At 37.6% G+C, this 12,307-nt stretch overlaps 1 protein-coding gene across 1 annotated transcript in view; it reads left to right on the forward strand.

The window, feature by feature from the left end:
• The window catches only part of Slc9a7 (solute carrier family 9 member A7), a 138,957-nt gene that overhangs the window by 75,492 nt on the left and 51,158 nt on the right, over positions 1-12,307 (forward strand). The window contains exon 5 of the mRNA XM_026413741.2: positions 1,858-1,970. Within this exon, the coding sequence (XP_026269526.1) occupies positions 1,858-1,970 (113 nt within the window). The remainder of the gene's footprint in view (positions 1-1,857; positions 1,971-12,307) is intronic.

A 12,307-nucleotide genomic window follows, 5' to 3' on the forward strand; every position in this document is an offset into this window, starting at 1 on the left:
AAAAACTGTGTCACATCCAAGAAGAGAAGAAAAAGATCTGATCATTAAATATCAAGTGGCAGCCTGGGTGGGGTCCTACAGCAGAAAAGGGACATTAGGTAAAAACTAAGAAAATCTGAATATAGCAAGGACTTTGATTTTTTAAAATTAGCTGGAAACCTGGAGATAAAGGTAGGGATCTTTTATTCTATCAAAAAAGGAGGGGCTTGGGTTTGTTCTTTAAGAGAGAACAAATTACTGAAGAGCCAACAGGTTACCTAATTGGCATTAATGACAGTGAGAGGCAAGATGGGGAAAAGGTATCTGAGAGAATTCTGCTGCCCAGGTCTAAGATTGTGGTGGGAAGAAATGCAGAGGAAGGTCTAGTTTAAGGAAATGTTTCAAAGGTACATAAAAGAAGCCTTTGATGAAAAACAAAGGGAAAATCAAATCTGCATCATAGAGTTGCTATGACCTGAAATTGAAGTGGGTAAGTATCTGGAACTATGCCTGGCACACCCTAGGAAGCTATTTCTTCTCATAAGGATCATATTCTGCAAATAGTTATTATGCTCTTTTCTTAGTCAGTCACTTTTCTAGGCATCCAGGACACAAAGATAGGCAATGGCATGGTCCTTATTTTCATAGATCTCATTATTAGAAAGTTGTCTGTAGCATACAATGAGTTAATTACATGGTTATTTTTATTCCTAATCCCTGCAGCTATTGTTGTCACTGGTACTACCCCTCCAAACACACATGTAACATATACTAGGCCTTTTAAGTACTCCTCACTGTTCCAAATTTGTAAGCTGTCATATAGGAAATATGCTTTAGCCAAGCTGAAAAATTGAACTTGGTGATCCCTGCTGGACCACATCACATTCTGAACAATATAAGGAGGGCTGCTGCTGGCCTGCTTAATCCAAGCAGAGCAAGAAGCCATACATGTTGATGGGAACACTGATGTAGTCTAGTAGGATATTTGGGAGATTTGCCCCTTTGAACAGAAGGCTGGGATAGTGATAGGCTGACCATTTGGATCTTTATGACCAATCCATTTTTTTTCTCTCTCCAACTATATCCAACCCATTCTTTTTTTTTTTTTTTTTTTTTATTCTGGGGAGTGAACCCAGGGATGCTTTACTACTGAGCCACACCCACAGTCTTATTTATATTTTCATTTTGAGACAAGGTCTTGCTAAGTTGCTCAGAGCCTCGCTAAGTTGCTGAGACTGCCATCGACCTTGCTCCCTTCGTGCCTCAACCTCCCACGTTGTTGGTATTACAGGCATGCACCACTGCGTCCAGCTCAGCCCATTCATTTTCTATGACTTTAAATGCACTATGTTAGAATTCTGTGAGTTTTGTAGCAATTTATTATACATTATGCCAGGCCCTATCTTTATCTTTCCCCTCTTATTACCTAGTTGCTTAAGATGCCTTAATTTTGTTGCAAATTTTCGACCATGCTTCATAGTTGCTACAGTTGTTGTTAATCACAGCTTTATAAATTAAATAGTCATATGTTTCAGCAAGATGACATTAGTTGCAAACCATTACTGCCATAATTCTGTTTGCCCATGTTACTGGTAAATGTCTACCCATTGAAGGTACCTAATGCTTTTCTAAATCTCCCTTAAAATATTGTATTCTTATGGGGCTGGGGTTGTGGCTCAGTGGTACAGTGCTTGCCTAGCATGCATGAGGTGCTGGGTTCAATCCTCAGCACCACATAAAAATAAAATAAAGCTATTGTGTCCCTATACAACTAAAAAATAATATTAAAATTTAAAAAATATATTGTATTCTTAGTACCAATCCATTTACGTTTTGTAAGTTTTTTTGCCTTACATAGTTTACCTTGCCTTCTTACAGAAATCTCATGTATGGTGTGGTGAAGCTCATGAAGATTGTGGGACAGCTCTCTGATAAGTTTTACTACACAGATTGTCTGTTTTTTGGAGCAATTATCTCTGCCACTGACCCAGGTATTTGTATATTTGGATTTATCATTATGAAACTCCATTATTTAACCTTAATTTTGGAACAGTCATTAACTTTTGTTGCAGTAGAGACTGTAGTATTAACAGAATGGTGGAGGAAGGGAATAGTATGTAGGCCTAACAGACTGAGACTTTCTAGGAAGAGTATGCATTTACCTTTTTATTATTATTTTTGTAGTGAGGAAATATATACAATATAACATTTACCACCACAATTATTTCTTCTTTTTCTCTGTGGTGCTGGGGATAGAACCCAGGGCCTCATACATGCTAAGCAGAGCACTCTACCACTGAGCTACATTCCCAACCCCATCTTAATCATTTCTAAGTGTATATTTCAGTAGTATTAAGTGTATTCATATATTTGGGTAACCAGTCTTTAGAACTTTTTCATCATGTACAGTTGAAACTTTATATTCATTAAGCAACAAATCCCCTTGGAGCCCTTGTCAATCATCATTCTACTTCTTGTCCCTATGAACTTCTCTATTCTAGTTCTCTCATGTAAATAGAATCATACAGTATTTGTCTTTTTGTGACTTTCTTGTTTCATTTAGCATAATGTCCTCAAGGTTTATCCATATGGTAGCATATAACAGATTTCCTTCCTTTTTAAGGCTGAAAATTTTTCTGTTGTATGGACAGACCATATTTTGCTTATCCATTCATCCGTCAGTGTACACTTGGATTGTTTCCACCTGTTTTGAGAATGTCAAATTTGGACATAGTTTTTATTCTTAACTGTCTTCTACCTTCTTTTAGGTAGAAGGTTTAAGCAACACCTTTTGTTAGTGGAAACATACATTGGTACCTGTAGTGAATGTGATTTTTAAAAATTTTTAAATTTGTTCTTTTTAGTTTTACATGACAGTAGGATGTATTTTGACATTCATACATGGAGTGTAACTTCCAATTTTTTTGTGGTTGTACATGATGTGGTGTTATACTGGTGGTGTATTCATGTATGAAAATAGGAAAGTTATATCCATTTCATTCTTCTGTTTTTCCTATTCCCCCACCCTCAATCTTGTGAACCTCCACTCCTCTCCACCGCCCCATTATTGTGATTTAAATTATCAACTCCTTTTGTGCAATGCTCCTACATGGCCCCACACTGTGACGTGATTTCCTATTCATAAATTTCTTATCTTGTATTTTTTAGTTGAACCAGTTCTTAAAACTGGAATTATTATATGTCCCTCCTCCCCTGCAGCCCAAAAAACAATTTTTAAAAAATCTCTCTTCCAAATTGGAACCTATAATTAAATTTATTTGCATCAAGTAATTAAAAGCTATTCCTTTCTCTAAAGTCAACTATTGTGAGAATAGTCTGCCCTCCATATGTCTGTGTCCAGCATCTGTGGAGTCAACCAACTGCAGATTAAAAATATTTTTTTGCTACCTTTCCTATCCCCTACTAACCCCCCTCCCCTTCCCTCACATCTTCTCTCTCTACCCCATCTACTGTAATTCATTTCTCTCCTTGTTTATTTTCCCATTCTCCTCACAACCTCTTATATGTAATTTTGTATAGCAATGGAAAGGTAGCAGAATACAACAATTACTAATAGGGCATTATGTAAAATTGTGGATGTGTAACCGACATGATTCTGCAATCTGCATTTGGGGTAAAATTGGGAGTTCATAACCCACTTCAATCTAATGTATGAAATATGATATGTCAAGAGCTTTGTAATGTTGTGAACAACCAATAAAAAAAGAAAAAAAAACAACAAAAAATATTTTTTTGAAATTGCATTTGTACGAACATGTAGACTTCTGTTTCTTGTCATTATTTTCTAAATAATATAGTATAACAACTATTTTCATAGCATTTACAGTGTATTAGGATTAGAAATCTAGAGACGATTTGAGGTATGTAGTCGAATGCATAGATTCAGTGCAAATACCACCCCATTTTATACAAGGAACTTGAGCATTCTCAGATTTTGGTATGCATGTAGAGGTCCTAGAACTAATTTCTCTCAGATACTGAGGGCCAACTGTACATCTACAGGAGAGAATTTATGGAGAAAAAGCTGGTCCTGTCCAAATAGTGAAGATGGAAAAGTCTTCTCAAAGTATATGATGACCTCTAACATTCTGGACATTAATAACCTTAAAGATACTAAGATTTCCCAATTTCCCATTTGACCAGGTTTCTTGAGGGTCCTCTAGATCAGTGTTATCCAATTAGTCTTTCTGCAAAGATAGAAATGTTCTAAAATCTGCCCAGTCCATTATGGTAGCCATTTGCCACATACTGCTATTGGGTACTTGAAATATAGTGTAGTACAACTGAAGAACTGATTAAATATCATTTAATGTTAAGCTAAATTAAGTAAGCACATGTGGCTAATGACAACCACATTGGACAACACAGCTCTAGACAATTGTGTGGTTCTAAACAATTTCAGTATTCCAAAAAACTTTCACCTCTCTTGTCCTCAAAAGTTATCACAAATACCTTAAGTGAATTAGTATAGAAGATTTGGCTGACTGAAATCTTCTGGTTTGTGAGGTACTCTGGTTTGGGAAAAGAAGGTGGGATATTGAGTCACACGTATTGATTGGGTTGCATTCTAGCCGTGCCAGTCATGATCAGGTAGCTTGGGTCCACTTTTTCCTTTCCTATCAGACTCCTCATCAATAAAATAGAAATATTATGTTCTGTTTCCTGGGGCTGTTTTGATGATTAAGTGAAACAACACATGTAAAACACTTGGCATAGCCTTCGCTAATTATGTTGGCTACTAAACTGTACATCTGATTCATACAGAGGTTTCTGTTTCTCTTAACCCAAGCATGTTTCCAAAGAGCACTCCAAAAGGCAGCTTTGTTATTTTAATATTAGACTGTGTGACTATCTCTAAGTGTGTATCTATTGAGAAATACGTTCTTCTGAGAAGAGTTTAATCTGTCTGAAAATGTATTACTAATAATGTTTGTCTATAACTTTACCACTCACTTCTTACCAGTACTACCAACAAGTAAGGGGAGGTTAGTGTGACAAAGATTACTGATATCATTTTTCTGAGCTATTAGTGTTGCTTCATTTAATTGGATATTAAGGCTTATTTTTTCCAGATTATCTTCATAATTATTTACTTTCCCTTAATGTGCCTGTACTATGGTACAAAATAATGGAAGGCATTACCATGCAACATCATTTTTATTTTGCCTGGGAAGATTGGCACAGTAAGGGTTTTGTATAAATGAATGAAAGTTCTAGAAAATTGAAAGTTTAAACTTATTAGACATCAGCACATTAACTTTAAGTGCTTTTTAAATGGAAATCTTTCTGAAACGAAGAATGTTTTATAAATGAAAAGTGTTTTACAACCCTTCTAAAAAGCTGTTGTTTGAAAACTTAGGCCATTAAGGAGATTAAAACTTCATTGCAGAGTTAGAGGGTGATACTGAAACCAGGCCTGTTTTGCCAATCATACAGTATACCAATCACTGAGACAACAGGTTCTGAAAAAGAGAGTTTATTTTCAGGCAGCCAAGCATGGAGATGAGAGCCCCAAGTCTCAAATCCACCTCTCTGCGGATAGGGTTTGGGGCTATTTATGGGATAAAGAATCAGGGTGATTTAAGGTGCAGGGAAAGGTGATTGGTGGTAAAGTCAGTTGTCTGTGCATGCTTAATCCAGCTTCATGGTCACCCATCAGAAACCTGCACAATCCCAAGCGAAGAGTTGGTAGTTTCAACCAAAATGGCCTTCAAGTCCCTGAAAAGTAACCAGGGCATCTGTTGGCACTGTAACCCATACATTTGAGGTGTTATAGGTAGCAAAGCTAGGAGGAGGCTAATAATATAAAGCTTAGTTGGTGATCTTTAAGTGGTTCTTAAAGTCAACTAAAGCAAGTAATCAAAGGATTGCACAGAAGCTCAGAGTCAGAGAAACAAAAAGTACAAAGAGTTGGTTAAAATATATGAAAAGAGACCAGCTGTTTGTTGGCTGGTAATTTTCAAAGTTAGGATTCTGTCCTCAGACTTGGAGACTGAGGTCTTATTCTTCTATTCATTCATAATGGCTCTCAGGTCCTTGAGAGATGCTTCTGAGCTATAAAAGACATATATTTATAATAGTAAGCCCCAATTTTGGTAATGCCTAGAAGATTATAGCCCATCAAGCAAGAGCTTGGTTTAAAGGGGAACACAAAACTAGATTACCTTCTGGTGATGGGATATGGAGTGATAATAACTGATATGAAAAGCACAATTTGCCCCAATTATACCTACTTGCCTCAAATCACCAGTCTTTGGTTTTCCCGTTGAAGGTGACACTGTGTATGTGGGGTGATACAGGCTGCTTTGTGACCTAAAGCCCCCTCTGTTTTGTGGCCATGTGCCATGGGGATCATGCACCATCTTTGTGGACGGCTGCTCTATATGGATCCACAGCTAAGGAAAGAAAATGTGAGATTCTACCCCATAGTGCATCCATAGGCAGCTTCTAGAGAAAAATGAGTACTATTCCTTTCTGTGAAACATTATCAAATGATTCCCTTGATTTTATTCCTTTCACTCTTGTAACCTTGGAGTCAATCAGCCTTGCAGGTTTCAAAATCTACAATCTGTATTGTCCAAGACTCTTTGGTTGCATCACCTTGGGTGGTGTCTTTTGCTTATCCTTTGACATTTGATTCCAATAAGCCACCTGCCTGCTCATTCTTCCCAGACTCCTTCAGTGATCTGCTCCCATAGCTCTTCAAGTTAAGTCTATTTTGTATATAATGATAGATACTTACTGATCTACATTGAGTGTTCACAAATGCTACATGCTCTTTTATGAATAGATAAGGTGATCAAGAAAAGTTGGTTAAATAAACAAATTCAGTACTTAATGCTTTTCTTTTTAATTTATTTGCTATTCTGTCATTTTTCCTACTGCTTTTAAAATACATGCACCAATGGTTTTCAGTCCGCTAATTGTGATTTCTCAGTTCATGTCCAGTTACACATAACTATTGACCCTGCTATTTCTGATTTCAAGGGTCCTGCTTAGAGGAGGGCCTATTGAATGCTGTATTAGTCAACTTTGCATTGCTATATTGAAATACCTGAGGACATTGGTGTAATAAACAGAAATGGTGTATTTAACTCATGTTTTGGAAGTTCAAGTCCAGGATCAATGGTCCCATTGGGTTGGGTCTCTGGTAAGGGTGCCAGATGGCAATGGTGAGAGTGCATGTCCAAGGGAGCAATCATCTCTCAAACCAGAGACACTGAGAGACCAGGGTCCCACAATCTCCTGAGGAGCATGTCCCCAATGACTCCCACTAGGTCCCACCACTTAAAGGTCCACAGCACCCCCTATTACTACCATCCTGGGAACCAAGCCTTTATATGTGGCACTTTGAGAGACACTCAAATTATACCCTATATCATAGCAAATCCCTTCATTTAGAAGATACATATCCAGTCAGACATCCCCATTCCATCCTCTTTTGGTTGTCATCACCCACATTCTGCATTGTGGTCAGGTGCATACTTGTTCAGGAGGAGCACTGCAGAGTTCCTGACCTGTTTTACAAGGTGATGGGAGAATGAGGAGTTAAAGTTCAGACCATTTCTATATAAATATCCACATTATTATTATGCATGCTATCCTTTATTGTCAAGGATCAATGAGTGAACGATACATTATTTATACTACTAGTAACTGTAGTATTTTAGGCAAACCACGTTTAAAAGTTGGAAGGGCTTTGGGAATTATGAAGCCAAGTCCTTTATCAAATCTTTTGACTTTGCTATGCGCTGAATTTTTTCTAGCTAGTTGGTGGTTATGTTGGATGGTTTCTTTTTGCCCCTGTAGATTTATGTTCCCCACCCCCCATTCTCCTTCACCTCCCTCTTGGCCCTAGGAAGTTGATGACTTGTATGGAATATATCAAAGATTCCTTTGCCTTCTGGTTTCCCATTGAATTTGTCCACAAAGGAGTGCCACTGGGAGGAAGATGGAGATAGAGTAACCCACTAAGCTAGCTGTGTCCCTTGATTAGAGATCATAGCTTCTGTCAGATGACCATCTCCCTACAACTCCAGGTTCTAGTAATAGTCCTTTTCCTGGAGCCTTCAGGCCTAGGACTGGTACAAAAACTTCCTGTTTCTAGTCTCAAGTCTTGTCTTCTCCCTTGTGGTTTTCCTGTACTCTGCCCAGGCTTTTTATGAATAACCTCTTTTAAAAACTCTTCTCAAATTGCTCTCTTTGAGGGGTGCCATCTATTTTCTGCCAGGAGCCACCCTGCCCAGTAGAGTCCTAGGAGCCAGGTCTCCTGAACTGCCAAGCCTAGGCTCTTTTCATTGAGACTAGTCCCCTTCAGTCTTGAGTCCCCAAGTGACTGATAGAGATAGAAGCCTCCTGTGCTAGTCCACAGTGGACATGTGATATAAATGCAGAACAAAACATCTTTTTATGTTTAACCACTGAGATTTGAGGAATTTTGATATTAGATCTTAGAGCAGCCCATCATTCAGGGCCTGTTTTTTTCATTTAAATCAGGGAAAATTGTAATACTATCCTACTTATAGAGTTTTATAGACTAAATGAGATTATAAAATGGTTAGCATGGTGGCTGCTTCATGGTAAATTCTTAGTAGTAGTTGTTATTATCATTGTTAATGTTTCTTCAACAATTGGGTTATAAACAATTACTGTGTCATATAATCTTAAACTACTAGAGTAAAGGTTCCATATCAGGAGCCACAAATATTGTTCTTGCAGTAAATAATTCAGAAAACAACTTTCAAAAAGGACTCATCTCTATAGATTTTTTTTTCCTGTTGTGTAGTCTGCTAAATTGCATTTCAGGGTAAAGTAAAAAGATTGACTTTGTGTCTTGTGTTAACACTTATGTTATGAAAGTGATGTGACATTTAATTAAGAACTATAGTTGGGCTGGGAATGTGGCTCAAGCAGTAGCGCGCTCGCCTGGCATGCGCGGGGCGCTGGATTCGATCCTCAGCACCACATACAAATAAAATAAAGAAGTTGTGTCCACCAAAAACTAAAAAATAAATATTTTAAAAATTCTCTCTCTCTTTTAAAAAAAAAGAACTATAGTTGTTGGGCAGATGCTTTATTGATGTCTAGTTATGTCATGATATAGGACATTTTTAAAATCTAAATTATTTTTGTGCTTATAAATGAATTAAACTTTTTGTAAATGAAGACATATTGGGGATAGTGTCATTTTGAAATTTCCCTTAATTCCTAACAAAAATACAGAAAGTAGAACAGTAAAACAAAGACAGAGATGAAACTAGCTGCCAAAGTATCCCACCAGGAACAGCAAGACTTGGGCACAGGAATAGCAGCTGCGCAGCAGGGGAAAGGAGTTGTTGATCCTTTTGAATGTCAGGGAACACAGAAATTTACCACCAATATTTACATTATAAAGGAGAAATCCCCACTGGGATTAAAGAACTATGTGGGCTGAATGAAATCAGTTAAAACTTGGAGGGGCTTTACAGACTCAAATTTATGGAAGAGTGCAAGGAGACTGGAAGAGGTTAGAGGCCATGTGAGTGATCTTGGGTTCTCAGAAATACCAAGCAAAGATCTCTCTGGAAGTAGAGTCACCTCCTAAACAGGAACTGCTAGGACTATGAACCCCGATTGACAGGGTGTTAAAGGAGAAAGGCAGCATAGATACTAATGGAGGAGGGGACCAGAAGCAGTGGATTTCAGAAAGTATTGGGGAGGTGTCCATTTTTTAATAGTTCCATGTAAAACCAGAAGAGGGAGGCCTAGAGCCATGATACTAGGGAAGTCCTAGGGGCCTACTTTCTGTTCTTTATCCACTTCACTTAAATATGAACAATAGAAATGGATTGAGGTTGGACTTCATGCAAACATTGTATGAAGAAAAACAAGGATAGCCCCCATAAATAAGAAAGCAACAGATAAGGAAGTCATGGCAGAAAAATTGACCCCTTCAAAGGATGAAACTTGATTCATATTCCTAAAGAAGCTAATGCAAATTGAGAAAATGAAATTATTGAAGATCTGCATGCATCAGGATTGGAAAATTTGGAAACTAGAGAACTAAATAATATGCCTTTATGAGAAGACAGTTGACAGAAGGGAATAGAGGGGGAAAATAACAGAATGAATGAGACCCAGGGGAAAAAAAGTCCATTTTCTTTAAAATTGGCAAAAATAAATGATAGTGTCAGGAAATGTCCCTTTGGGTGATTAAACTATAAGGAAAGGCATGCAGATGGCTACTATAAAATTCAAATATCAGTTCCTTTTATGTCAAAGAAAGGGTTTGATATTGGAATGGGACACATGGGGAGTATGCAAATTTCATTTCTTGAACTGATGGTGGGAATAAGACCAACAGGCTTATAATAACTCACTAAGCATCTGGTTTGGTTTTCTAATTGTATCAGTTACTAATGCTTTTTACTAAAATTATAACAGAAAAACCTGGCTAATACCAGCTTTAAAAATAGACATTCATCTTAGGTACTGGTCACAGGTTAGTGTCATGGGTCCTCTTACAATAAGGCATCGGGGTATTCGGTTTGCTGCACTGCCTCTGGGTTTCACTCACATCAGTTGCTCCATGGAGGAAAACTGGGTGCATGCATCTGGCTTTATTCCATATAGGAAGAAGTTAGACTCTCTTCAAGGAGAGCTGGGAATGTGAGTTCTGAGCTTCTACAGACTTTAAGGTAGATTCCAATGAAGAAGCAGGTGGTCAGGTCTGAGTGTTGAGAGAACATGCTGCATGTATACATTAGAGCCCTGGTTCTTACCCATCAATCATATTGCCCCCTGGGGAATATTTGGCAAGAGCTAGAAACATTTTGGATGTTATAATTGAGAAGAGCTGGGACTAGGGTTGTGGCTCAGAGGAAGAGTGCTTGCCTAGCATGCATGAGGCCCTGGGTTTGATCCTCAGCACCACATAAAAATAAAATAAAGGTATTGTGTCCACCTACAACTAAAAATTAAATAAATAACAACTGAGAAGAGCAGTGCTGCTTACTGGCATCTGGTAAGTAGGGGCCAAGGATGCTGCTAAACATCCTGTGATGTACAAGCCAACCTCCCTCAACAAAGAAATTATGTTTCTTTGTCAATAGAGCTGAGGTTAAAGAACCCTGTTCTGGAGATGTGATTATCAAAGTATAGTCTGGGAGCCCTTGGGAATTCCTCAAAACCTTTTCAGTGGTCCATCAGATCAAAATTGATTTAATAACATAAATATATTATTTTTCTTTTTTACGCTCCTCTCTCACAAGTGTACAGTGGAATTTTCAAGAGGTTGCATAACATGATATTGACTGTCTGTTGCTTAGGTACAGAAACAGGTGTGAGAAGCTTCTCCTTCCCACTAGTCCTCAAGAGGTTTGCAAGAATGTGAAAGCATGGCTCCCTTTTCACTTTTTTGATTTATAAAATGTAATTATTTTTATTAAAACATGTCATGTGGGGCTGGGGTTATGGCTCAGAGGTAGAGTGCTTGCCTAGCATGTCCAAGACCCTGGTTCAATCCTCAGCACCACATAAAAATAAATAAAATAAAGGTATTGTGTCCATCTACAACTAAAAAATAAATATTTTTTAAAATGTCATGTTAGCACAATAGATTATTATTATTAACATCAAATGAATAAATGTTCAGTTTTTCATGTTTATTCAATATAATAAATATTGGTAGCTATAGCCCATAAAACTAAGGCTCTTTGTGGGCCACACGAATTTTAAGGTTGTAAAGGAATTCTGAGGTAAGAAGTTTAAGAACCACTGATCTGGAGACCAGCTGAGTTTTAAATGACTAAAAAATGTGAAAAGTATAAGAAGCATAATAATGGCTGGTCACGGTAGCACAAGCCTTTAATCCAACCTAAACATGTGGCTGAGGCAAGAGGATCACAAGTTCAAGACCAGCCTCAGCAAGTTAGTGAGACACTGTCTCAAAAAATAAGAAGGGCTGAGAATGTAGGTCAGTGGTAGAACATCCCTGGATTCAATCTCTAGTACCACATAAAAGTAAAATTTAATTTAAAAATAAAAAGAAGTTGGGCTAGGGCTGTAGCTCTGTAGTAAAGCACTTGCCTTGCATGTGTGAGGCACTTGGTTTACACCACATAAAAATAAATATAATGTGTGTTCAAAAAAATAATAATAAAAAAATAAAAGAAGTATAATTATGTATAGTGAAGACTCATTAATAATGAAGACTTTCATTATTTCACAAACATTTATTATAGTCTTCTGTGTACCCTGACATTATCTGGGTTCTGGGAGCACAGTGCTCAGCCAAACAGGGTTTCTACCTTCAGGGAGATTCTGACTC

The sequence above is a fragment of the Urocitellus parryii genome, chromosome X, assembly GCF_045843805.1.
Source record: "Urocitellus parryii isolate mUroPar1 chromosome X, mUroPar1.hap1, whole genome shotgun sequence".
NCBI classification, from domain to species: Eukaryota; Metazoa; Chordata; class Mammalia; order Rodentia; family Sciuridae; genus Urocitellus; species Urocitellus parryii.